We start from the raw sequence: 25,977 nt of genomic DNA, 5'->3' as shown, positions 1-25,977 counted from the left end.
AAAACTCTCAGCGGTTGCGCCCTTTCCTCAGCCCAGGAATGCGCTTCCCCGCACAAGTGCTAGAGTGAGGCGCGGGTTTAGTCTGACCCGGGGTGCGCAGGCGGTGTCCGCACCCCGGAAGGGGGTGGTGAGCGGCGCGCCGCGGATTTCCAGTCCGTCCTACCTCTTCGACGCCAGAGCTGAGTGGTGGCCGCGCCCCAGCGCCAGAAGCTAGGAAGCGCTCAGGCGTAGAGCAGGGGAACTTTGTCCGAGCCGCCAGGACTTCGGGGTGCACGAAGCAGAATCTCTGCCCCCTGACTTCTCCACCTTGGACAGCGGTGGATCCCTGTTGCGGGGCGGCTTCATTCATTCTCCCGCCCTTGGAGCGGGGAGCAGCCGCTGGAGCCCCGTGCGCCGGGCTCTGGAGCCAAGCGCGCGCGGCTCGGCAGAGCGCTGGGTGCGAGGCGCCGGGGTGCAGCATGCAGGCGCTCAACATCACCCCCGAGCAGTTCTCCAGGCTGCTGCGGGACCACAACCTGACGCGGGAGCAGTTCATCGCCCGCTACCGCCTGCGCCCGCTCATCTACACCCCGGAGCTGCCCGCGAGAGCCAAGGTGGCCCTGGCACTCACGGGCGGGCTCCTCTTCGCGCTGGCGCTCTTCGGCAACGCGCTGGTGCTCTACGTGGTGACCCGCAGCAAGGCTATGCGCACCGTCACCAACATCTTCATCTGCTCGCTGGCCCTCAGCGACCTGCTCATCGCCTTCTTCTGCGTCCCCGTCACCATGCTGCAGAACATCTCCGACCACTGGCGGGGAGGTGAGTGTGTGCTGCCCACCCGGCTTCCCAGCCCCATAGCCTTCCCCGAGATACCCTTCGCCTCCCCGCACTGGTCTTACAGTTCTGTCCTCTCTACCACAAGGACCAGTCCATGTCTGGGAGAACTTCTTCCCTTCCAAGACTTGGGAAGAAGTTGTTGCAGATTGGGACGCGTTTGGGTCGTCCTTCTGGGGCCTTTTGTTTGTGTTTTCTCCTTGTGGCTTCAATGAGGGAAGGAAGTGTTCAGGAAGGATCCCTGAAATAGGGTGTCATACCGGCAGCTAGGAGTTGTAATTCACTTTCTCAGAAAGTGGTGTATCTCCCCCCCCCTTTTCCTAATCAATACAAGTAAAGCTGTAACACATTACAACCTCCCCTATAGGTCTTCTTGTCTTCCATCTCCATATTTCTCCCCAGCTGTCTGTGGAACTTCTGGGCAGGTTGTCTGTAACCCCAACCCCCCTTTTATTTACAGCCTCCAAACTTTTAGCAACATTTGTAGAAATATTGCCTTGGGTTGTTCCTTGTTTGTAAGCACTGCACAGAGAGAATCTCGGAAAGGAAGAAAATAGAAAGCACACTCCAGAATGATTAAGGAGGAGAGATGAATTTCATGTTCCTTAGTGGGGAGGTAACGTGTCCCAAAAGCCGTTTGGGGGTCACTGGACTGTGTGCAGGTTTGGAAAAAGCAAGTCATTGCATTTTCTCAAGAAACCCAGCTTCTCCCAAAGAAGCAAAGCTGGGGAGTGTCCTTATCACCTAATTAAACTGGTGCCTTTCATCCTTTCTAGCACTCTGGTATTTCTTAGAGAGAAAGCACTGTGACCCCCGCTTTCTGGGGGCCTCCAAACTTCCCCCATTGTTCTTGGGAAGAGCTTGGAAATAGAAAGTACAGGTGAGAGAGAAATAGACTTTTGTTCCTTCAAACCCTGAAGTGTCCAAACATTTGTTTGCTAAATCCCCATTCATGTCCTGAAGAGTTTTCCTCTCCCCATCGCATTGCCCAATTGAGAACCCTCATAAATCGCTCTGGCATGGCTTCTTCATTCACTTGTATAGAATTCAATTAGTGGGAGTGGGTCAGCGTGCAAAAAGCATTTCTTTCCCATTTCATCTCTAGTGTAAATATTCTTCAAGATGCATTAGGTACCAGGGTCTCTAGTACTGCTCAGAGAAAATATATAGGAAGGTGTGAATTGTTTTCTAGACTTGACCACTGAACAATTTTTCAGATTTGCCTAATGCAACTTACTCCATGAAGTCAAGGGGGAAAATTCAGGCCCTGGAGACACAGGAAGCCGAAATTCCATCTTGGCACCTCAAATGGTCTCCCAGACAAAATCAGGGGTGACCAAGCACTGAGACAAAGGAAACCCTGACCACTGTTAAGTATGGCCCCCAAACACAAAATAAATAGGTCAATAAAAAAAGAAAATTTGGAATCATCATATAGAACGTCTTAAAGAAGAAGTTTCAGGACCATTCTTTGAGATGTTTTGGAAAACTGTACTGGTCTATCAGGATGGTTGTAGTTACATTTATAAAGGATTAAATGTAAACAATGAAGCAAAGTAGAATCTTCTTCTGAGAATCAAAGGACTAGATGATAATTTGAATCTGGTACCTTGATTTTCAAAAATGCATATTTTTCTGGCTCTTTGTGTTTTGATAAAACATTCAGAATTGTAGAGGCTTGGCTGTGGAAGGAGGCAACTTGGTACCTGGAGAACCTGCAGGAGGTGTTTCCAGAGGAAAGATGAATGCAAAGGTTTAGCTCCCTTGTCCTTGCTTCCTTGTTCATAGAAGACATTATACACTATCTTCCCAGTGTTGATCATATCCTGTGTAAGTTGCTCAGGTATATATAGTCTGAGTGCCAGGATCAAGAGCATTCACTGAAGCACACTGAAAGGACAGAAAGAGTCATTCCTTGGAAATATGAGGCATTTATTCTATGGTCCCTCAAGCCAGGAGCGATTTCTGAGTGCATAATCAAGAGTAACCCTTGAACATCACTGGGTGTGGCCCATATATATGTGTATATATACATATATACATATATATATATATATATATATATGCAAGCAATGGCCAGATAGAGATTTGAAGGAGAAAAATATAGATAGGGAGAGAGAGAAAAAGACAGAGACAGAAAGAGAGAAAGGGAGAGAGAGAGAGCAAGAGAAAGTCCACAGAGGTCCTGGAGATATATATGCAGAGATCAGGCAATAATTGCCAAACTCCCTTGGCAAATTAGCAAAAGATTCAGGTAATGCAATCTAAAAGCAGAAAATCAGTTCACAATTTATGATTGCTATTGAGTACTTCCTTGAAGGCAAAGCAGTCTCCCTTAGGGGGGTGCCAAAAGGAATATAGATCATTTATGGCTTTGGAGGCCTGAGGGATTAGGAAGGGAAATAAAACCTCAATGAGCACAAATAGGATTTGATTAAAGATCTAATGTTGTGAGAACTCAGGGACAGGGCAGCCTGCTCAGCAGGCAGCAGTGTTTGAGAGGGATTTTAAGGGATAATTTCGCCTTTTTCCAGCAGAGACAGGAAGATGCAGTGTATAGTTGGAGCAGGTATGAACCCAAAGTTTGCAGGAAAGAATTCTGGATTCCCATAATATTATGTGTAGCATCTCTAGAATAGATCACTTATATGTGGAAAATGGAGTAAAATGAAGCAGAAAGGCACAGAGGAGAATTTATGAAGTTATAGAAAACCTAGCTTCTGAATACTCTTCCATTATCTTCAGGCTGAGCCTGGAAACACAAAGAAAGCATGGAGTGCCCCCAGTAATGACAGGAGACAGATTTGGCAGTTCCCCTAGAGATCAAGGAATGCTGCAATCTGGCCATTGTCATGGCTCTAATTTTCATTTTCAGGAAAGCTGCACATACAACTATTCAGGGTGATGGTAGTGAACCCAAACTGTAAAAGTAAAACTTGGGGGTAGGTTTGCCCCCTGAGTCACTCACGTGCTTCTATTCTGTGAGTCTCAGACTCAGAGATGACTGCCCTGCTGAGCCCTGTCTGCTGATCTGGATGGCTGCAAAGACCCTTTTTAATATTTTTTTTATTATTTACAGTACATAGTGACAATGAATGAAGGGCATTTCCATCACCAATGTTGTCCTCCCTCCACTCCTATTCCTAGCATGTCTCCCATATCTCCCTCCTTTATCCCCCAGAATACTAGTGTAACTGGTCTCCATTTTACAGCTTGTTGTAGATTGGGTATTTATTCTGTCATTGACTTTGGGTTTGGAGTTCCATTTTTGTCATTTTTTATTTGCACTACATGTTCATATGACTGGTCCTGATATCATCATTTCCCCCCCTCAATTTATGAGGCTGAATGATTCAAGTTATGCTATTCTGTTGGAGATAAAAAGGATAAGGAATACATTGGGGAGGAGTTTTTCTCCCCCACTTTCCCCCCAGGGCCCAATTTACCAGGCCTGGCCCTGAAAACCAGTCTGGCATGGGAGGATCTCAGCCCCCTGGACTAAGTGGTCAGTGTATTTTCTTTGACAGCTATAACTCTTACTAAATATTCTTTTACAGTGATGATTCTACCCATATTTTATCTTTTCTTTTCTTTGTGAGCTTTTCTCTAAGGAATTTTGGTGAAAGAGTCCCTCAGTTTAATGTTTATGATTGAACCATGTCATGGGGATTGTTGGACTTGTTCTTACGGCCCTGATATGCCCAGATAATGCCACATGGCATTGTTCCTTGTTTGCATAGGCACATTAAAATGGGAAAATACTATACATACAAATAAGTTCTTATCTAATAGAGATTGGAACACACAAATCTTGTAGTGCAATGAGACCTTACACCCTGAACATTGATATAATGACCTGGCACAGGCCTCAGAAGAATGGGCATCCTCCATTCACCCCTGAACCAGGAAAGCTATCTATGAATCATCCAAAGTTTTTTATAACAACACCTGGAAGCAATCCTCTACCAGGGAAGACACTATCACGGCTCTGACATTGACCTGTTCAAAAGAGACTTCTCTTAGCACTAAGAAGACTTGACAACAACAACGACCTGCTTACAGGACACGGCTCTCTGCATTGCCCTTTAATTGTGAGGTAAAACGAGAGGATGCTCCGCACCATTCTGACTGCAATGTAGGATATGCAGATTCCAGGATCTTTAATACAGAAACATGATACCAACAACAGAGACTGTGTGAAAAATAAAACTGTATTGGCACTACAGACAATGACTTGGATTGGACAAACTAGTTTGCCTGGAGCCTAGAGTTGGTCTTATGCCAGGAAACTTCAGGGGTAGGGTCTCCTTCTATTTAGGCCAAGGCTTTTCCTTTCCATGTCCCTCATATTTTGGTGGGCCTATGCAAACAATAATTGCCACTGTAACATTGTTTTTTACTGTACTCCTTTGACTATAATCCTTAAGAAAAACAACCCACTTAAACTTTTGAGGTTAACTTAAACTAATATGCATGTGCATGGAAATGTAAAAAAGTACTTTGCCTTCAATGTTTAAGGAGTTACATAAGTTTTATGGCTTTACATTGCTTTGTGTACTGCTAAGAAATATGTATTACAATCTGGGGACTTGAGGGACAAAGTAAATTGTACATGAGTTCTGTTTTATTTTTCTTAATGTTCTTTGGCTGAAAGTTCAAAGTTAAGATATCAGCAAGGGGACTTCTGAGAATTCTGTTTATGGGTGATGGTCTTTCCACTGTAACTTTACCTTGTCCTTTTTCTTTGCATCTTTGTTCTCATAATTAAAAATAAAAAAATTTAAAAAAAGGTTAAGGAAAAGAGAAGAAAAATTTGGTATCAACTATTAAAAATAAACACCAAATAATATCCACAAGAGTGAAAGAGAAAGAAAAAAGTGGAAGAAAAAGAAGGAAAATAATATAAAAAATAAACAAAACAAAACAAAACAAAACCAGAAAAAGGAATGCTGGAGTGGCAGGGTTTGGTGTTCCCCCCACTTTTTTTTTTTTTTTTTTTTTTTTTTTTTTTGCATAGGCACAGTAAGTATTGGGGAAGGAAGGAAATTTCCGTGGCCTAAGAGATTCAGGGTTTCTCCACCCTTGAAGCATATTGTCATGGGAACAACCACTGGCTCCATACATACTCATTGCCATATCCCAGGGTTGGTTTTTTTTTTTTTTTGTTTTTTTTTTTGTGGTGTCAGAAAACTTTCCTATCGATTGTGGATGAGAAAATCAGGTCACTGTAGCTAACAATCTTGGTATTTGCGCAGGTCCTAGGACAAGGCCTAGGATAGAGTCTTTATAGTTCTAGAGGTTCTGTTCCATTATTGTTGGTGTGTTCAGTTTTCTGTATTATGTGCTCCATGTTTTTGCTCATTCCCTAAGCCGAAGTCTAGGAAATTATAGTTCCAAAGGTTCTGCTCAATCTCTGTTGTCAAAAATTGGGCCTCTGTATTAAGAAATCTTGATTGCAGTAAGAGTCCTGGGCTACAGCCTAGGGTAGGGTTTTCCTTATAGGTCTCAAGGTAAGTTCTGCCCAGTCACAGTTGTCAAAGTCAGTTTTCTGTAGTTAGTGCTCTTATTTTTCATAGTTCAAAGGACGATACATCTTCTGATTTCCACTTAGTTTTAGGTGATGTGATAGGACTTCCTGGTCTTAGGTCAAGTTGTCATTTCTTCGCTGTCCTCGTTATCATAATAACACTGGCACAAATAAATATCCCAATGGAGCTTAGTTCCTGGTGTTGTTGCAGGGAGTTGTTTTAGTTCTACGTCTGGGATCTGGAGTTTGAGAATTAATTAACACTGTCCAATCTCATGGAGACTGAGTTGTATCCACATGACATATTTCCAGGATGGGAGGCACCCTTGTATAAAAAGTGTGAGCTCTTATCCTTAGAAGATAAGATCTTCTCTTGTCTTATCTGTGTCTATGATTTCCCCTTATTTATTGTACCTATACAAAAATATACGGTGTCCTTTTGTATTGCTGGTGCTATTCTAGGTAAGGATGACAGGTTACACACACAGTATCTGTGGTGTGGTCTGAGCTTTTATCCCAGGCAAAACGTTTTCTTGGTTATTGTACCAAGCAGCACCAAAACTGGTAAGGATAGAGAAAATATGTATATATAAAAATAGAATAAATAGATAAAACTGAGATAAAAAAGTAAATTAAAAAAAGGGAAAAAAACAAAAGGTATTTGAAGAAAGCAAGTGATGGGGGAGGCTATATGTATGTTTAGGAATACATATCTTAAGATGCATTATTATAAAGGTATTAAGCTTACATAGGCAATACAGGCCTCCCAATTAGGTCTTCTGAGATATTCTTGTGGGAAGTGAAAGCCAAGGCATTTTTTCGTATCACAGACCTTGGTCTAGAGTTTGAGATATGATTTGCAGCATTTCAGAGTCCTGTAGTGTCCTTGAGCTGGGGTTTTGCTGAAACTGATTCCGGTATCATGCAACAGTCCATGATTTGATGGGGGTGAGAGGGACCACAAAACTTGAATCAGCAGGCATGTTGGTTGTGCTTTCTTGCTGAGACATGAGATGGGGGATAGAGACGGTGTCTTTCATTGTGGAGCTGGATGGTGGTCTATTGGGGCAGGAGGTTGGTCTTGGTACCTAACAAGTTAAGAACTGAGGGTAAAGAGGGTTAAAAGAGGGGAAGATAACAAATCCAAGTTGGGAGATAAGGGAGTAGAAGGGTCTCTGGGTGGGGGAGGGACAATATATAAGAGGGGCTATATACATTGTATAGATGAATTGGCTTGGCAGTCAGAGAGGACCACTATATAGGAAGTAATGTTCACATATACACTGGATTCAGAGATCTCTTTGAGTGCTATCTTCCATATATAGAGTTTTCCATTTGCTTTCCTATAAATAGTGAAGAATTGGAATATTTTTGGATGATGTTAAAAAGGGTATTTGAAAATGGTTATCAGTGGGCCAGAGAGATAGCACAGCGGCATTTACCTTGCAAGCAGCCAATCCAGGACCAAAGGTGGTTGGTTCAAATCCCGGTGTCCCATATGGTCCCCCGTGCCTGCCAGGAGCTATTTCTGAGCAGACAGCCAGGAGTAACCCCTGAGCACTGCCGGGTGTGGCCCAAACACCAAAAAACAAAACAAAACAAAACAAAACAAAAAAAAACAAACAAAAAAAAAAGAAAATGGTTATCAGTAAGAAAAGACACCACTGCAGGGTGTCTGGTATGGATAAGGGAATTTTCCTTTGACTAGCTGTCCTGGTATGTGGGGTCTCTGAGCCCAGCTCTCGCCTCTGCCATTTGTGGATGCAGATGGGTGGAGTTTTCCTCTCCACCCATCCCCCCAGGGCCCAGGTTACCAGATCTGGCCATAAAGGCCATTCTGGCATGGGGGGTTCTGGTCCCCGGGACTAAGTGGTCAGTCCAGGGGAACAAAGACCTTTTTATTCCTTCTTAACCTCCCTGCAGAAAGAACCCCACAGTACCTGCTGAGTCAGAGCTGTGACCCGCTGAGTCCCAGGTTTGCACAAGAAAATGCCAGAAACATCCATTTAAATTTCTTTAAGGAAATAACTTTACACTTGGCCACACACCAAATCTCCAAGGATCCTTTGGCCTTGCTTGCTCTCTCTCAGCCCCTGCCACACCTGCTGTATCTGACATTCTGCATCTCTCTCTACCTAGGCTCAGGGACTTCAAATTAGGGGACAAGTTATTCATACTGTGTAAACCAGCTGAAAATGAAGCATAATACAAATAGGCCAATCCACATGTATACACATTATTTTCCAGAAAACCACTGAGCACTAATACTGATTTTATTTTTTCTGGGGGTGGAAGGGCACACCAGTTATTTGGCTCAGGGCTTACTCCTGGCTCTAAGTTAAGGCTTCACTCCTGGTGGTACTTAGTAAACCAGATGGGATGCCGGAGATTAAACCTATGTTGGCTGTATGCCAGCCAAGAGCCCTACCTGTTGTGTGGCCATGAATTTACTTGTGAACTAAGATGAAGCCACGAATGACGGGTGAGACAGTTTATTGGTTAGTATTTTATACTTACATGAGGCAGAAGTAAAGCTAGTGGGTTCTCAGTATTTATGAGTAACTAGACAGCAAAGCCATTTAATACCAACTATCAATGCTCTTCCACACCTGTTTCAGAAACTTATCAAAGAAGAATGAGCAGGAAGTGTGTGTGTGTTGAGTATCATATAAGATTTTGGTGTGGCTTTCTTTTATACCTGTGTGAGAAAGGGTTTGTGTTACCATAGAAATTAGGGGTTGGGTTTTGGACAACTGTCCGATCTTATTCTCTGATCTCTTTGGCCAATTTTAAGGATTTACCTACTTTGCCCTTGTGACTACAGGATTTACCTTTTCTTCCTGTGCATGTTCCTCCACATTTGGCCTCATTCTTACTCCTGCTTTTGTCTTTTTCTTGGAATATGTGAATGTTCTTCCAAATTCTCAGACATGATCTGTGTTTCCCAGCTAAATTCTGCATATTTTGTTTCTGGCCAATATTCCCAAGGGCTTTTCTATCTTTAACTTCCTAAAGTATCTCTTCTCTTTCTTTATGTACCCTGTCTCTGTTTTATCATTTTTTGTTGTTTGGTTTTGGGCCACTTCTTGTGTGGCTCAGGGGTTACTCCTTGCTCTATGATCAGAAGTCATTCCTGGAAGGCTTAGAGGACCATATGGATTGCTGGACCTTGAACCCATGAGCAAGGCAAATTCCCTACTCACTTCTATCACTCCAGCCCCTGTTTTATCTTTTTTTGGTGGTGGTGAAGATGAGCCCTTCTCCAGCAGTCAGGAAATCTGGGGGTGTTTATTACTCGTAGTGACACCTGACCCAGTTGTGTGAATCTTAAGGTTCATTGTCATGGTCCAGGGATGCTTCACTTGGACCACACAGGCAGTATTCGGGTCCATATGGCACCAGCATTGGAACTTGGGGCCTCAGCATTCAAGGCTACTCTCCTATTCTTTGAACTCTCTCCTTGCCTCCATCTTCTGCTTTTGCTAGATTTCTTACTTGGTTGGCTTCTCTGAGGTGGTATTTTCTTGAAGTTGTTAGTGCTTTCTCTTGCCTTTTACCCTTCATGTCTATGGAGAGGCTGCTGCAAGACTTTAAATGATTCTAATGACTCTGCAATCAGTATTTAATCTTTCTCCTGAGCCAAACTCTTCACCAGGGTATTCAGTCAACACAGAGTTCTCTCACTTCAAGAGTTCTCTCATTCAATTTCCTCTATCTGTCTTGGCTGTAAACTCATACTAATTAGATGTAAAATAAATCTCCACATCATATTTTCAACCCCAACAGACAGGTCTGAAGAAGGGTAGCAGCAAAGAATTAATAAGCCAAACCAGTCAGAAGAGAGTCAGTGGCTTCTCGCCTCATGGTCTCTCCACGCACCACGTCAAACTGACTTTTCTTTATTCTCAGTACAAATTCAACTGGTTAAGGAGGGTGGAGTGAAATTTGAGTGTGCTTTTGCATATCAAAGGGCTAGGTGACAAGGGAAGAGGAATTGGGGAGATGCCTTTGTTTTGGGCAATAACTGGGTGTCATCTAACATCACTCTATAGCTTCTTCTGGCACTTACAGTTTGTGATTTCAGTGTCCTGGGATATTGTAGGTTTTGAGATTACAGTGTCTCTGAATACCAGTCAGGTTAACATTAGAACAAGTAGGACAGGAAACACCATAAGGAAGAGGGACCATGGGAGGGGCCTGGATTTGCAATAGAGAATTTGCCAATACCACACAAAACAGGATAAATTCCCAAACCTAAGGAAAATTGGAGAATGCAGTGGTTTTGTGGATATTCGAGAATGTATGGTAAGGGTTGGGGAGATAGAGACTTGAGTCTAATGGAGAATTGCTTAAAACCCCAGCTCAACTTTCAGGGTAAAGGACAGTTGAGGTGAATAGTAGGCTGTGGCAAGTGAGGACTTAGGGTATGAGAAATGAGCAATGAAAACTCTCCCCCCTGCAGCTAGGCTCCACCTCTACCTCTTCAGTGTTTATTCATTATCTCTGAATCATGAGAAGAATGAGAGTTGGGTGAGTACAAGATGGTGCCCTGACTAATAATCATCAGGCCTTCTTGCCAACTCTCAGACTGGGCAATGGTAGAGATTTCTTTTTTTTTAAATCTTTAATTACTCACCTTGATTACAGATGTAATTGTAGTTGGGTTTCAGTCATATAAAGAACAACCCCATTTACCACTGCAATTTTCCCATCATCAATGCCCCCATCCTCTCCCCTCCCCTACCTGTATTCATTCAAAACAGGTATTCTTCTCTAATGCATTAACATTGTTGTGATAGTTCTTAGTGTAGTCATTTCTCTAACTGCATTTACCACTCTTTGAGGTTAGCTTTATATTGTGAACTGGTCATTCTGATCCTCAAATATATTGTCTCTGGGTATTATTACAATTATTTCTTTTCTTATATTTTCCCCCATTTCTTCCAGGTTCTCATATTTCATTCTCGCAGACTAGCTCTTGGAGTCCAGTTTGAATTAGAGGGCTTCTTTTGAGTCCTTTTGAGGAGAATGGATACACAGGTGGCAAAATATGAAGCTAATAACTTCTAACTTTAATTTTCTAACTTTAATAACTTTAAATAAATTTTGAACTTTAATTTTCCAGTTAGGAATTTTTATGAGGCATGACTGGTAGTCACATGTATTGAGAAGAATGTTTACAATTACAAAGCAGAGCTTAACAATAAAACAATACATCAAGTTATGGGTGTAAGAAATTAGAGTTCTGAGTTACAAAGGAAAAGGTTAAGTTTTACAACACAAATCGATTTGTGGCAGCTAGCCTCAGATGCAAAATAAGGGATTACTGAAAAGTAAAAGAAAAATCTAGGAAATCTTATCTTCACTGGGATGGGCTCTATTATTTTAGAGGTCAAGTGAAAGAAAGAGCTAAATCCACCAAGGTGTGCTCTCATATTTTGGGAAAAGTCAATAGCCCAAAATTCTGCATTCTGGCCAAGCCCTTGCAAGCCCTTACATCTCAGAAGCCAATGCTGCAAGGGCACTTTAAAGAGAGAGAGAAAAAAATTGTCTTTGATTTGGTGCTAAAAATTATCCAGGTAAAGGGGTTTTAATCAAGGCTATATTTTGCCTGTGAATATCAGCAGAAGGAAAAATTAATTTTAAGCTGAATAATATGAAGGGAATATAATGTCAGTACCATAACATGAATCTCAGAAATATTTTCAGTGATCCATGCAGGGGTAAAATCTTTCACAGATTGCCTTCTGGTTAAATATTTCTTAGAGATTTTTAAGGAAGTAGGAAGATGCCTAAAAGTCGGGAATACCCAGGATCTGCAGGCATGGCAATGGCACTAGGAGACTTCACAGGAGTAAGTTTGTTTGCTACCCCTAAACCAGCTTGTCCAGGTCTTTACATTCAATCTTTAGTGGCTCATAAGATAATTGACACTGTGAAAATGTCCCCAAAGTTGAGAAGGGTGCAGAAGCCATCTTGGGTCATGCTGTTTTCACCTGCCTGAGACTAGATTTCATCAATGTTCCTGCCAGTGATCCTGCCTGCTTCAGAGTTGGGTCGGGATGTACACACACTGATTCCTGCTGATTTCTGTCGGAAGTCAGAAGGGTGCAGAAGTCATCTTGGGCCACGCGATTTCCTGCTACCGGAGACTGGATTTCATCAGCTTTCCTGCCGGCGATCCTGCCTGCTTCAGAGATGAATGTCAATTTTCTGGGTGAACCTGGAGACTATAGTGAAGGTTTTGGAGGCTTCAAGCTCTTTCACCTTTGTCAGTAAGAGGATGGGAAGCCCCAACCATCTGAGGGGATTACCCATTTCAGACTAGGATTAAAGTTCTAAAGGATTTCTGGGAACTCAGATGCCAGCACCCCCATCTGCCTGTCTTCTGTGCTGTGCTGCATTTCTGGCCTGATTTCATCCTGTGTGTGGCTCATCTGCAGACGGCTCGCCTTCCCTAGAGCCTTCCCTGGAGGTGAGTTTACACGCCCAGAAAGGGAGGAGCCAGGGAGCATGGCCGCTCCGCTTTGCTTTGCAGCTGTGCACATCATTTAGCCAATGAATACAACCACAACACTTAGAAAAACCCACAATACAAGTGTGACAATGGGGAACAACACAAGCCAGCGCCAGACATAGAGAATCACGATGGCAACTCGGATGACTTTAACATGACCAACCAACTAGTCAGCCTCTCAGATAAGGAGTTTAGAGTCGCAATATGGAAGATGTTCAAAGAACTCAAAGAAAGTATAGAAGAGAACACTAATAAGAATCAAGAGAATATAAAGATAGAAATCAGAAAACTCCAAACTGAAATTTCAGGTCAAATATCATGTCTGAAAAACTATGTAGATAAATTAAAGAAAAACATGGTTGAGCTTTTCCACAGGTTAACAGCAGCTGAGGATAGAAGTCGTACACTGGAAGATGAGATGAATAAAAATTCCATACAGCAGAAGAAATTGGAAGAAAGCCTTAAAGCAAATGATCAAACAATGGAAAAATTACTCAAAGAATGGAAACAGATGAAAAGAGACGTCTATAATAAGCTAAACAGAAACAACTTAAGAATAATTGGAGTCCCAGAGACCCAGGAAGAAAATCTCCAGGAAGAATCAACGGTCAAGAACATCATTAAAGAGAAATTACCAGAGCTAAAGAATACATGTGATCAAATCCTGCATGCCCGAAGAGTACCAACTAAAAGATACCCCAGAAAAAACACCCCAAGACACATCCTAGTCAAAAAGATGAATTCCACAGATAGATACAGAATTCTGAAAGCAGCAAGATCGAAAAGAGAAATTACATTCAAGGGAACATCCTTGAGATTTACTGCAGACCTGTCACCAGAGACCCTCAAGGCCAGAAGGTAGTGGTGGGACATAGTGACAAAAATCAATGAAATAAATGCTTCGCCTAGAATACTGCACCCAGCAAAACTCACTTTCAGGTTTGAAGGAACAATACATGGTTTCACAGACAAACAACAGCTCAGAAACTTTACAGACTTAAAACCATTCTTAAAAGAAAAACTGAATGGCCTACTTTAAGACAAGACTGACCAATAGACACACCAAACTTCGATATAAAGATGGCAATAGCTCTCAGGACAATTCTTTCTCTCAATGTCAATGGACTAAATGCATCACTTAAGAGAGACAGATGGCTAAATGTATCAAAAAACTCAATCCAACCTTCTACTGCCTATAAGAAACTCACCTGAATAATCAGAACAAGCATAGACTAAAAATAAAAGGCTGGAGGAAAATTATCCAAGCAAACAACACCCATAAAACAGCTGGAGTGGCCATACTAATATCAGATGATGCAAACTTTATACTTAGGAAAGTTGTAAGGGACAAAGCTGGACATTTTGTATTAATCAAGGGATACGTACAGCAGGAAGAAATCACTCTCCTAAATATATATATGCACTGAATGAAGGGCCAGCAAAATATTTAATAAAATTGTTGACAAATCTTAAAAATAATATCAATAACAACACAATAATTGTGGGAGACCTCAACATGGCATTGTCAACACTTGACAGGTCAACCAGACTGAAACCCAACAAGAATATACTAGACCTGAAAAGAGAAATGGAAGAAAGAGGCCAGGTAGATATATACAGGACACTCCACCCCCAGAATCCCGGATACACATACTTCTCTAATGTACATGGAACATTCTCCAGGATAGACTACATGCTAGCACATAAAACATACCTCCATAATATCAAGAGGATATATATTTTGCAGGCTACCCTGGCTGACCACAAGGTCCTGAAATTATATGTGAACTACAAAGGGACACAGAAGAAAAACTTTAATACCTGGAAGTTAATCAGCTTAATACTGAATAACAAGTGGGTCTGAGATGAAATCAAAAAGGAAACCAAAACCTTCCTGAAAACAAATGTCAATGGAGACACAAACTATCAGAACCTATGGGACACAGCAAAAGTGGTACTGAGAGGAAAATTTATAGCTTTGCAAGCACACATAAGGAAAGAAAGAAGGGACATACCTGAATAGCTTAATGACACAGCTCATAGAATTAGAAAGTACGTAGCAAAAGGACCCAAAAATAGGGAGACAGAAGGAAATAACAAAGCTGAGAGCAGAAATCAATGAAGTGGAAACCGGAAAAACAATTCAAAAGATCAACGAAAGCAGAAGTTAGTTCTTTGAAAAAATAAACAATATTGATAGACCACTGGCAAAACTAACAAAGATGGAGAGAGAGAGAGAAACTTGATAACTCGTATTAGGAATGAAAAAGGAGAGATCACTACTGATATGACAGAGATTCAAAGGGTAATCAGAAACTACTTTGAGAAACACTATGCCACTAAAAATGAAAACCTGGAAGAAATGGATAAATTTTTGGACTCATAATCTTCCACGGTTGAATGAAGAAGATGTAGCATATCTAAACACACACATCACTATTGAGGAAATTAAGACAGTAATCAAATGTCTGCCGAAAAACAAAAGCCCAGGCCCAAATGGATTTAATAATGAATTCTTTCAAACCTTTCAAGAGGAACTACTACCACTCTTGGCAAGACTCTTTCATGAAATCAAAAAAACAGGAACACTTCCAAATAGCTTTTATGAAGCCAACATCACCTTGATACCTAAACAAGACAGAGATGCTACCAAAAAAGAAAATTACAGACCAATATCGCTGATGAATACACATGCAAAAATCCTAAACAAAATCCTGGCAAATAGGATTCAATGCCTCATTAAGAAGATCATCCACTACGATCAAGTAGGTTTCATTCCAGGAATACAAGTATGGTTTAACATCCGTAAATTTATCAACATAATACACAACATCAACAACAAGAAAAATAAAAATCACATGATCATATCAATAGATGCAGAGAAAGCATTTGATAAGGTCCAACAACCATTCTTGATCAAAACTCTCAGCAAGATGGGAATGAAAGGAACCTTTCTCAATCTAGTTTAGGCCATCTGCCACATGCCAGAGGTAAATATTGTCCTCAATGGAGAAAAACTGAAAGCCTTTCCTCTAAATTCTGGCACAAGACAAGGTTGTCCTCTCTCACCACTCCTATTCAACATGGCACTGGAAGTTCTTGCTATAGCAATTAGGCAAGAAAAAGATATCAAGAGAATCCAGATAGGAAAGGAAGAAGTCAAGCTCGTTGTTTTCAGATGACATGATACTCTACCTAGATAACCCTAAAGTCTCTACGAAAAAGCTTCTAGAAATAATAGACTCATAAAGCAAGGTGGCAGGCTACAAAATTAACACGCAAAAATCAATAGCCTTTCTATACACCAATAGTAATAAGGAAGAAATGGACATTAAGAAAACAACCCCATTCACAATAGTGCCACACAAACTCAAATATCTTGGAATCAACTTGACTAAAAATGTGAAGGACCTATACAAAGAAAACTATAAAACTCTGCTCCAAGAAATAAGAGAGGACACGCAGAAATAGAAACGCATACCCTGCTCGTGGATTGGCAGGATTAATATCATCAAAATGGCAATAATCCCCAAGGCATTATACAGATTTAATGCTATCCCTCTAAAGATAACCATGACATTCTTCAAAGAAGTGGATCAGGCACTTTTGAAATTCATTTGGAACAATAAACACCCTCGAATAGCTAAAGCAATCATTGGGAAAAAGAATATGGGAGGAATTACTTTCCACAACTTTAAACTGTACTACAAATCAATAGTTATCAAAACAGCATGGTATTGGAATAAGGACAGGCCCTCAGATCAGTGGAATAGGCTTGAATACTCAGAAAATGTTCCACAGACATACAGTCACCTAATTTTTGATATAGGAGCAAGAAATCCTAAATGGAGCAAAGAAAGCCTCTTCAACAACTGCTGTTGGCATAACTGGCTAGCCACTTGCAAAAGATTGAACTTAGACCCCCAGCTAACATCATGTATGAAGGTTAAATCCAAATGGATGAAAGACCTCCATATCAGACCCGAAACCATAAGATATATAGAACAACACATAGGTAAAACACTCCAGGACATTGAGACTAAAGGTATCTTCAAAGAGGAAACTGCACTCTCCAAGGAAGTGAAAGCAGAGATTAACAGATGGGAATATATTAAACTGAGAGGCTTCTGCACCTCAAAAGAAATATCACCCAGGATACAAGAGCCCCCCTCTGAGTGGGAGAAACTATTCACCCAATACCCATCAGATAAGGGGCTAATCTCTAAAATATACAAGGCACTGACATAATTTTACAAGAAAAAAACATCTAATCCCATCAAAAATGGAGAGAAGAAATGGATAGACACTTTGACAAAGAAGAAATACAAATGGCCAAAAGACACATGAAAAAATGCTCCACATCACTAATCAGGGAGATGCAAATCAAAACAACCATGAGGTACCACCTCACACCCCAGAGATTGGCACACATCACAAAGAATGAGAACAAGCAGTGTTGGCGGGGATGTGGAGAGAAAGGAACTCTTATCCACTGCTGGTGGGAATGCCGTCTAGTTCAACCTTTATGGAAAGCAATATGGAGATTCCTCCGAAAACTGGAAATCAAGCTCCCATATGAACCAGCTATACCACTCCTAGGGATATACCCTAGGAACACAAAAATACAATACAAAAACCCCTTCCTTACACCTCTATTCATTGCAGCACTATTTACCATAACAAGACTCTGGAAACAGCCAAGATACCCTTCAACAGATGAATGGCTAAAGAAACTGTGGTACATATACACAATGGAATATTATGCAGCTGTCAGGAGAGATGAAGTCTTGAAATTTTCCTATACATGGATGTACATGGAATCTATTATGCTGAGTGAAATAAGTCAGAGAGAGAGAGAGAGAGAGAGAGAGAGAGAGAGAGAGAGAAAGACGCAGTATGCTCTCACTCATCTATTGGTTTTAAGAAAAATGAAAGACATTCTTGCAATAATAACTTTCAGACACAAAAGAGAAAAGATCTGGAAGTTACAGCTCACCTCATGAAGCTTACCACAAACAGGGATGAGTTTAGTTAGAGAAATAACTACGTTTTGAACCATCCTAAAAATGAGAATGTATGAGGGTTAATAGAAAGCTTGTCTAGATTACAGGTGGGGGTTGGGTGGGAGGAGGGAGATTTGGGACATTGGTGATGAGAATGTTGCACTGTTGATGGGTGGTGTACTTTACTTGACTGATACCCAAACACAATTATGTATGTAATAAAGTTGTTTAAATAAAATAAAAAAGAAAAAAAAAGGGAAATATTTCCAAAGTTTCTTAAACAAGTCCTTGTGCTCCCCAATAGAATTTATGATCCCACCTGCCTCAGTGTAAAGAACCCAAATTTAGATATTATCCCTAAAGAAAATTCTCATTTGCAGCCAAGGTTGAAAATTTCTGATATTGTCTTGTGAACAGCACCACGACTTAAGCTGTGAAGGAAAAGAAAACTCAGTGCCTATTTTGTGTTCCTGTGCCATTGAATATTATTAATTTATGTTTAGAAGTCCTACTAGTGCTCAGGGCCTACTTCTGGCTCTGTGCTAGTCAGACCCTATGTGGTGCCTGCTGTGTATAAAGGAAGCATCTTAACCTCTGTACTATCTTTCATTTATTTACTTTATAATAGAAATCAGATTCATACTGTTTGGGAAGGTGGGACTCTGCATAAAACAGAGACTATGGTGGAATTTGAAGGCAACCTTCTGTGGTATATGCAGCCACTAACTTCTTTGTGAAAGTCTTTCATTGCATCTATTTTTGCAAACTTTCAAGAAGTCACAATTGATAGACTGGTTGAGCTATAAGTCATACAAAAGTCTAAAAGAAGCACTCTCTTTCCTAGAGAATTTAACTCAAGCTCTAAATGATCACAATAAAATTTCAGGTTCCTTATTGCCACAGACTTAGTGTAGAATATATATGGGAAATCAGTCTTCAGTCATTCTCTGAAGGGTTTTATGTAAAGTCTCATAAAAGAAAAAAGCAAGGACTTTGCTACAAGGAAGAAAGGAAGGGCTGCAGGAATAAAGGGACCTGACATGAAATAGCACAACATTTAATTGACATCTTAAAAGTTTCCAGCGGTCTCATTTTATAGCATGATTAAAAGATATTGTGGAGGGGTGTGCCAGAGCAGTGTCACAAATAATAAGGTGTTTGCCTTGCACACGCTAACCTAGGATGGATCGCAGTTCAATTCCCCCAGCATCTCATATGGTTCCCCAAGCCAGGAGCAATTTCTGCGCGCATAGTCAGGAGTAACCCCTAAGCATTTTTGGGGTGTGGTTCCCCAAAACAAACAAACAAAAAGAATAAAAAAAGATATTGTGGAACTTTCATTTGTTGAAAAGATCTTCCTTTTGGGGGCTCCTTCAGATTTGAATTCTTAGAAGGGAGCTTCTTGGGTCCATTTTGTTACTTTTCAGTTAAAAATTTGGTAAAAATATCCACTTATGGGCCAGAGTGGTAGTACAGCAGCAGAGGGTTTGTCTTGCACGCAGCTGACCCAGGACAGATTTGGGTTTGATCCCTGGCATCCCATATATTCTGCCAAGCCAGAACAATTTCTGAGCACAGAGCCAGAAGTAACCCCTAAGTGCAGCTGGGTATGGCAAAAAAATCCACTTATATGTGTTTGAATAATGTTCTCTTTGTGTTGACATTTAGGGAATATTGACATTCCCTGGGAATTTAAATATACGTAAACTTTATGTTAAGTCAATAATCTTATTGGACTTTTTCAAAAATGTTGATCAGGAATGGAATAAACTATAGAAGAGGGGCTGCATTAAAGTAGAGCTATCTATTTTTCTCACAATATACATCTTCACACCTTATTTTACTTTGCAACAAAAACCAATTGTTTTTGATCTTTTGGAAAAATAAAGTCATTTATTTGAATTATTATTCTTCTAAATATAAATAATTTTCTAAATATAAATTATTTTTTAAAATATAAAATTGTAAAAGCAGTATAAGTGTTTTTAAAAAATCAGAGTTTTATCAGCTACCCTGCTTTGGAAATTACTCATTCAAATTAAAATCTTACCATAGGGTTAGCCTCTGGGTATTCCTGCTTGCAAGCAATCATGTGCACACGTAAGGACAGAACTTACTAGGCTTCATGAAAATCACTTTTCTCAGGAGATGGGCAGAGTGCTGATAACACCAATAGGAGGTAGGAAGACATTAACTTTCTGAAGATGAACATTTTACAGTTAGCATAAAATAGGAAACGCTTTGGCTATGAGAATGTTCGAAATATTTTATTGGATAGGGCAGAGGTTTTAAAAAAAATGTCTACAGTTGAATTTGCTTTTTGAAGAATTGAGCCTGGCCTACTCTTTGCCCAGTGTGATTGTATGAGGATTATGGTTTGCAAGTGGAGATGTTCAACTTCAACAAACTTAAGGAAAGGAGGGGCCTAGAGGATTCTGTCTTCTGATACAGAAGGTATTAGGGTTCTTTGAGCTTAGACACAGTTGGATCTAGGTGATGTCTCAATTACAGATTATCTAGCTCATTCTTCTTCTCTGCATATAGTTTTACTTATTTTGCTATCATGGTTATATTCTTGGATGTTTTGAGAAGGATGGGGTGTTGTAGGCAAAAACCTAGCTTGACTGTTTTTGTCAATGGAGAAACAAAACAGAGTTTGTATAACCATAGCATATAGCTCAGTGAAAGCAGGCAGACACGTTTTAAGGTTTCCACTTGCACTATATAGCACAGGCAAATTAATCAAGGCAGCAAGAAGATGAAATATAAGCCCAAGGTGAAGGGAAGAGGAATGGGAAGTCACTGCTCTACAGAGTCTCTGTGTGGGACAATGTGATGGCTGCAGGAGAGATATCATTAGTGTCACTGAATTGTACACATCAAAAATGGGCTTAAATTGCTCGCCTAACAAAAAGTTTTTAAGGAAAGAAGGGAGGGAGTACAGGAATACCGGAGGAAGGGAGGAAGGGAGGGAGGATGGGAGGGCAGATACATACGTCCGAACTCTGCCCTTGATTCCTGAACCATCTTGCCACAGGGCCCAGATCCTGCTTTCCAATTGCTCGGCTCAAGTTAAGCCAGAGTTGGGCTCTTTTCTCATGCCTACTTCCCTGGTCAAGGAGGGGTGAGGGGAGGTTTTGCTATACTGAGAACCACCAACTCCTCCTTCCTAAAGAACTTCCAAGCTTGGTCTGTTCCAGAATCAGGCCTTCTCCTCTGCTGAGACCATCAGTGGAGCCAAGATATGTCATTTGGTCATTATCTCTCAGTCTGTCTCTGATTTGCTGTTGTTGTTTGTTTGTTTTTGGGCCACACCCAGCAGCATTCAGGAGTTGCTCCTGGCTATGTGCTCAGAAATCGCTCCTGGATATGGGTACCATATGGGATGCAGGGGATTGAATCAGGTCTGTCCTGGGTTGGCCGCTTGCAAGGCACAAGCCCTACCACTGTGCTATTGCTCAGGTCCCTCAGTCTATCTCTGAACAAAATTCAACAGGATTTGAATCGCTTTAACAGGATTTGATTTCTTGCTTCAGAAACCATGTGTTTCTGAATAAATTCTCAAGCACACAAGTGTTCAGTGATTAGTGGCTAGTGATCTTCATCTATTATTTTTCTTGTTGTGACTGATTTTCTGAGAGAAATCACCTGGTATACCAGAAAAGTGATCCAAGTTAAATACACATGAAACTTTTCTTAAAAATCTAGAATCTGGATAGATAGTATAGTGGTACAGATGCTGGCCTTGCAAGCAGCAGACCAAGGTTCAATCCCCAGCATCCCATATGGTCCCCTAAAGCAAACCAAGGAGTAATTCTTTATTGCAGAGCCAGGATTAACCCTGGAGCATTACCAAGTATTTCCCAAAAGAAAAAAAAAACACAAACAAAAAAATGATCAGGGACAAGGAGATGATTACTTCAACTGTTAGAATACAGCCCCAGCATGTGAGATTCTAAGTTCCACCCTCATTACTACATGATTCTCTAGTATAGTACTACCTAGTGGTTCCTAAATACTGCAGAGCCCAAGTACTTTTTTTTTCACCAGGCCTGTGCACCTGACCAGATGACCTGGTAATGGTCCTTCTCCCTACAGCCACACTCTGCACCAAGAGATGTGCCCCTATATTTTAAAAGATACTGTATCCCAATTAACTGGTAGAGACAGATATTATTTTTGCAGTGAGAATGACTATATGTTTTAGAGTCAGACTATCTTGGATTGTGTTCCATTCATTTCAGACTGTAAATCGTGTAGATTTACAATAATTTATAATGATTTTCAATGATTTTCCCTTCCATTCTGACTGTGCTTCTGAAGCTGAGAAATGTTCAAATAATAGATGCTGCTGCCTCAAGTGGTCAATTCAGCATCAGCAACTACAGCCTAGATGCAAATCACATGTTTTGCTCTTTAAACAAAAGTATTATTATTATTATTATCTATCTTTCTCTGACTTCCTGGGGATAACAGTGCAAAAAATTTATGATTCCAACATTTCCTCCTATAAATACATTAACCTTTAAGATGTAAAACTCTCTTTTAATTATGTATGAAACATTAATTTAAAAAAGTTTGTGATATTAAGGTGCATTTAATCTGCCCATGTTGTAGGTTGGGGAAAACAGTGTTTGATGCTAGGACAATGCTGTCATTTATCCTTGCTGTAGTTGTTCATCTGAAATACTGGGAACAGAACACCTCTGTCTGGATGCAGGGGGAATGATCAACTCCCTGATGAAAGGAATCAGTAGAAGTGGGTCTACTAAGTCTTTCTATTAAAATGTGAGATAGGGGCTGGAGCTGTAGTCCAGCGGTAGGGCTTGCAAGTGGCCTTGCAAGTGGCTGACCTAGGAAGGATTGCAGTTCAATCCCTCAGCTTCCCATATGGTCCCCCAAGCCAGGAACTATTTCTGAACGCATAGCCAGGAGTAACCCCTGTGCATCATCGGGTGTGACCCAAAAAACAAAAAACCTAACAGAAATAAATTTGAGATATATTTGTGTTTTTGTGTTCAATACAAAACTAGATTTTTGTTCAATCAGATTTGTGTTCAATGCATAAAAGGCATACAAATAGAAGCTCCAATTGTACATCAGTAATAACTCAAATATGTCCCCAAGTATGATACAAAACAACTATAAATTATGTCCATTTCTAGTCTCGTTTTTGGTTTTCATTACCAGGAAAGTACTTATTGGTCTGTGTTGCAAGGTTGTAAATTCATGAACTGGAGTTTTAAAATCTCTAAGTGTGTCAAGAGCAATGCATCGTGAAGCCTGTTTATCAGGGAAAAGAAGAAAGAAACTATCCAAGTTACATTTCTAGGCCCTGATTCAGTGAGTTAGAAAATAGATCCTTTCTGTGCTTGAAAGCAGCAAAGTTACATACATAGCAAAGGGCATGAGGTAGGGACTAGAGATAGAGGGGCTCTTGCAGAGAGCGATGGAGAAATGGAGAAAAGCAAAATCTTAGATATAAAGAAGCGTCCCTGTGGGCATTGAAACCATGGAAAGAGCAGGGATTTTCCTGCTGCGCATTCCGCCCCCTCTCCAGCTTCAGCCCATCTGTGCATCAATAAGCTGAACCCTGGGCGCTGCTAACACAGCTGGGCCAGACAGAGCCCCTCGGGTTTTATTTCGGATCTACTGAAGAAACTGAGCTGAAAACAAAAACAAAACCAATCCAGGATTTTCCCATAGTTTCGTACCTGAAACTGACTCCTGGATACCTTGATTCTGGGGAAGCAGCTGCCCGTCCCCATCTGCCCGCCTCGCAATAATGCATCTTTCCAAGAAGTGCACACTCGTTCTTTTGCTGCATGTCCTTCTCCCACTCAAACTTCACTGGCTTCCTTGGGTCTGAGGCATAGGGCAAGCCATGGCAAGAAGGGCAGTAGGGGTCGGGTCATGTGACTGACTTATGACCCTGTGCCCAAGATGCTCCAAGTGAGCCAGGGCGTTGGTAGCGCCCTCTGCAGGATATTCCTAGAATCTGCAGACGCAAAATGTGTTAATTAATGGGCAGATTCCAGCTATGCGAACTCTCTCTAAAATCTTACTTTATCAGGTTTGCAGAACAGCTCTCCGCAGTCTGTTTGCAAAATTAGCCAATGACGGTAACAAAATTTTTATCTGATATTTCAGAAACTTAGTTATCTAAATTAGATTTACTTTCTGATCCCTGCCAACTTCAGTTAAAATTTTATGGTAGTGATCTGACTCAAGAAATACTTTCTCTATAGGCAAAGCCAATTGGAAGAGTAACTTTCTCCCTCTTCTAAAGAAATAAATATATTCAAAAACACATTTTTAAAAGAGTAACCTGGGAATAAAAAAAACACCCACCATTTTCTATTACTGCCAGATTGATATAAACTTTCCTGAGAGATGAGCTGAAGATAGGAGATGGAACATGATTACTCTCCATCAATGATCTTAAGGAGGGGGTCATAAGTGTGGCTTAGGGGCTGGCATACATGTAACACCTGTATGAAACCCAGAATCTGATCCCAACAATGCCCTAATCTTTAGGAATCTTTAACAGAAAAAATACTCTGTGAGAGATCTCTGAGTCCCAGTTACATACTAAGCTGGTTGAGTTATGTTTCGAAATTTGTTTCAACCCATTTTATTCCTAGGCTTTGGCTGTATAGGACATCAAAATTCCATTTTTTCTTTTGGAAAATTCTGATCAAAAGTGGCCAATACTGCCACTTAGATACTAGGAGTTATCTCAGAACAAATATTGTATCAGAACAAAGGACAGTGAGTCCTTTTTCATGTGAAACTACAAAGGGAGCACAGAGTGGAGGAGGAGAGTAGGCAGGAGCACAAAGTTCAAGTCAGTCCTCCTGGGTTAGCATTGTGGGGAAAGGTTGGGTCATTCCTTCTGTGCTCAGGGACCACACAGCTGGGGATTGACTGGGGTCAGCATGATGCAGGGAAAACACCTCAATCCTATACTATCTCTCTCCCTCCTTTTCCCTTTCAGTTTTCAGGAGCTGCTGGCCTCATCTCCCCCAATAGCAGGTATTACTGACCTCACCATGTGGCAGAGTTAAATGGTGGCAGAAAGAAACTGCTGGTAGCAAATGTTAGTGGATGCTGAGTAAGCAGCACTGGAGCCCTGGCTGCTCATGGCAGGTCTACTGAGCTCTGCTCTGGTATGGTAGTTTCACTGCTGGAGGAACTACAGGGAAGGACAAGCCAAGAAAACAGTGCCCTAGCCAGGATGTCTAAGATAATCAGCATTTAAAATTTCTGTGGAGGGGGAGAAATGTCACCAAGGATATGTTCTTTAATGCCTATTGTGTGTCAGTCTTCTAAATCTCACAAAGGATACTTGAATAACAAAGGGCAAAGTAACCATGATGCTAAAGATATTAGATGTGGGAGTGATCAAAGGCGATTCTATTTCGTTTTTAAAGAATGTGAAGCCCAGTGAAGCTCCAGTGACTTGCAGGCTGGAACATTGAGAAATCTTAGAAATGGGATACAGGAAAGGTTGTCAGTAATGGGCCAGAAAATTGGGGAAATTTCAAAAGTGATGAGTTCAGACCAGTGCTTGTCTGTATTCATAAAAATGGTGAGATGACAGCCAGGAACTGTTGTTTGATGCAGAATTCTCAAGTGGATTTTGTTGTTGTTGTTGTTGTTGTTTCAGGCCCCATCCTGTACTTCTCAGGGGTTACTCCTGCACTCAGGAGTCACTTCTGGCAGGTTGGACCATATAAGATTGAACCCATATGTGTCAACCCAGCGATTGAACCTGGGTTGACTGTGTGCAAGGCAAAGGCCCTATGCACTGTGCTATTGCTCCAGCCCTCACCTCAATTGATTCCTTAAAGAAATTTTGTGGATTGTTTTAATTTTTAATTTTCTAATAAATAAACCTTTAATTGAATCACTATGAGATACACAGTTACAAAGTTGCTGATGATATGTTTTAGTCATAAAATGTCCAGAATCCTTTACCAGTACACATTTCCTGCCTCAATGTCTCCAGCTTCCATCCTGCTTTCCCCGTACCCTTTGAGCCACTTGCCTAGCTCTGAGGCAGACATATTTCTTTTCTGTCTCTATCTCTCAGTGTCTTTCTTAAGAGGTTATTT

The 25,977-nt window shown here is 41.0% G+C and overlaps 1 protein-coding gene across 1 annotated transcript in view; it reads left to right on the top strand.

The window, feature by feature from the left end:
• Nucleotides 1-330: 330 nt before the first annotated feature.
• The window catches only part of QRFPR (pyroglutamylated RFamide peptide receptor), a 42,382-nt gene continuing 16,735 nt past the window's right edge, over nucleotides 331-25,977 (top strand). The window contains exon 1 of the mRNA XM_049786930.1: nucleotides 331-798. Within this exon, the coding sequence (XP_049642887.1) occupies nucleotides 459-798 (340 nt within the window). The 5' untranslated portion in view covers nucleotides 331-458. The remainder of the gene's footprint in view (nucleotides 799-25,977) is intronic.

This window comes from Suncus etruscus, chromosome 14 (genome assembly GCF_024139225.1).
Source record: "Suncus etruscus isolate mSunEtr1 chromosome 14, mSunEtr1.pri.cur, whole genome shotgun sequence".
Taxonomy (NCBI): Eukaryota; Metazoa; Chordata; class Mammalia; order Eulipotyphla; family Soricidae; genus Suncus; species Suncus etruscus.
This window is presented reverse-complemented; position numbering and strand designations above follow the sequence as displayed.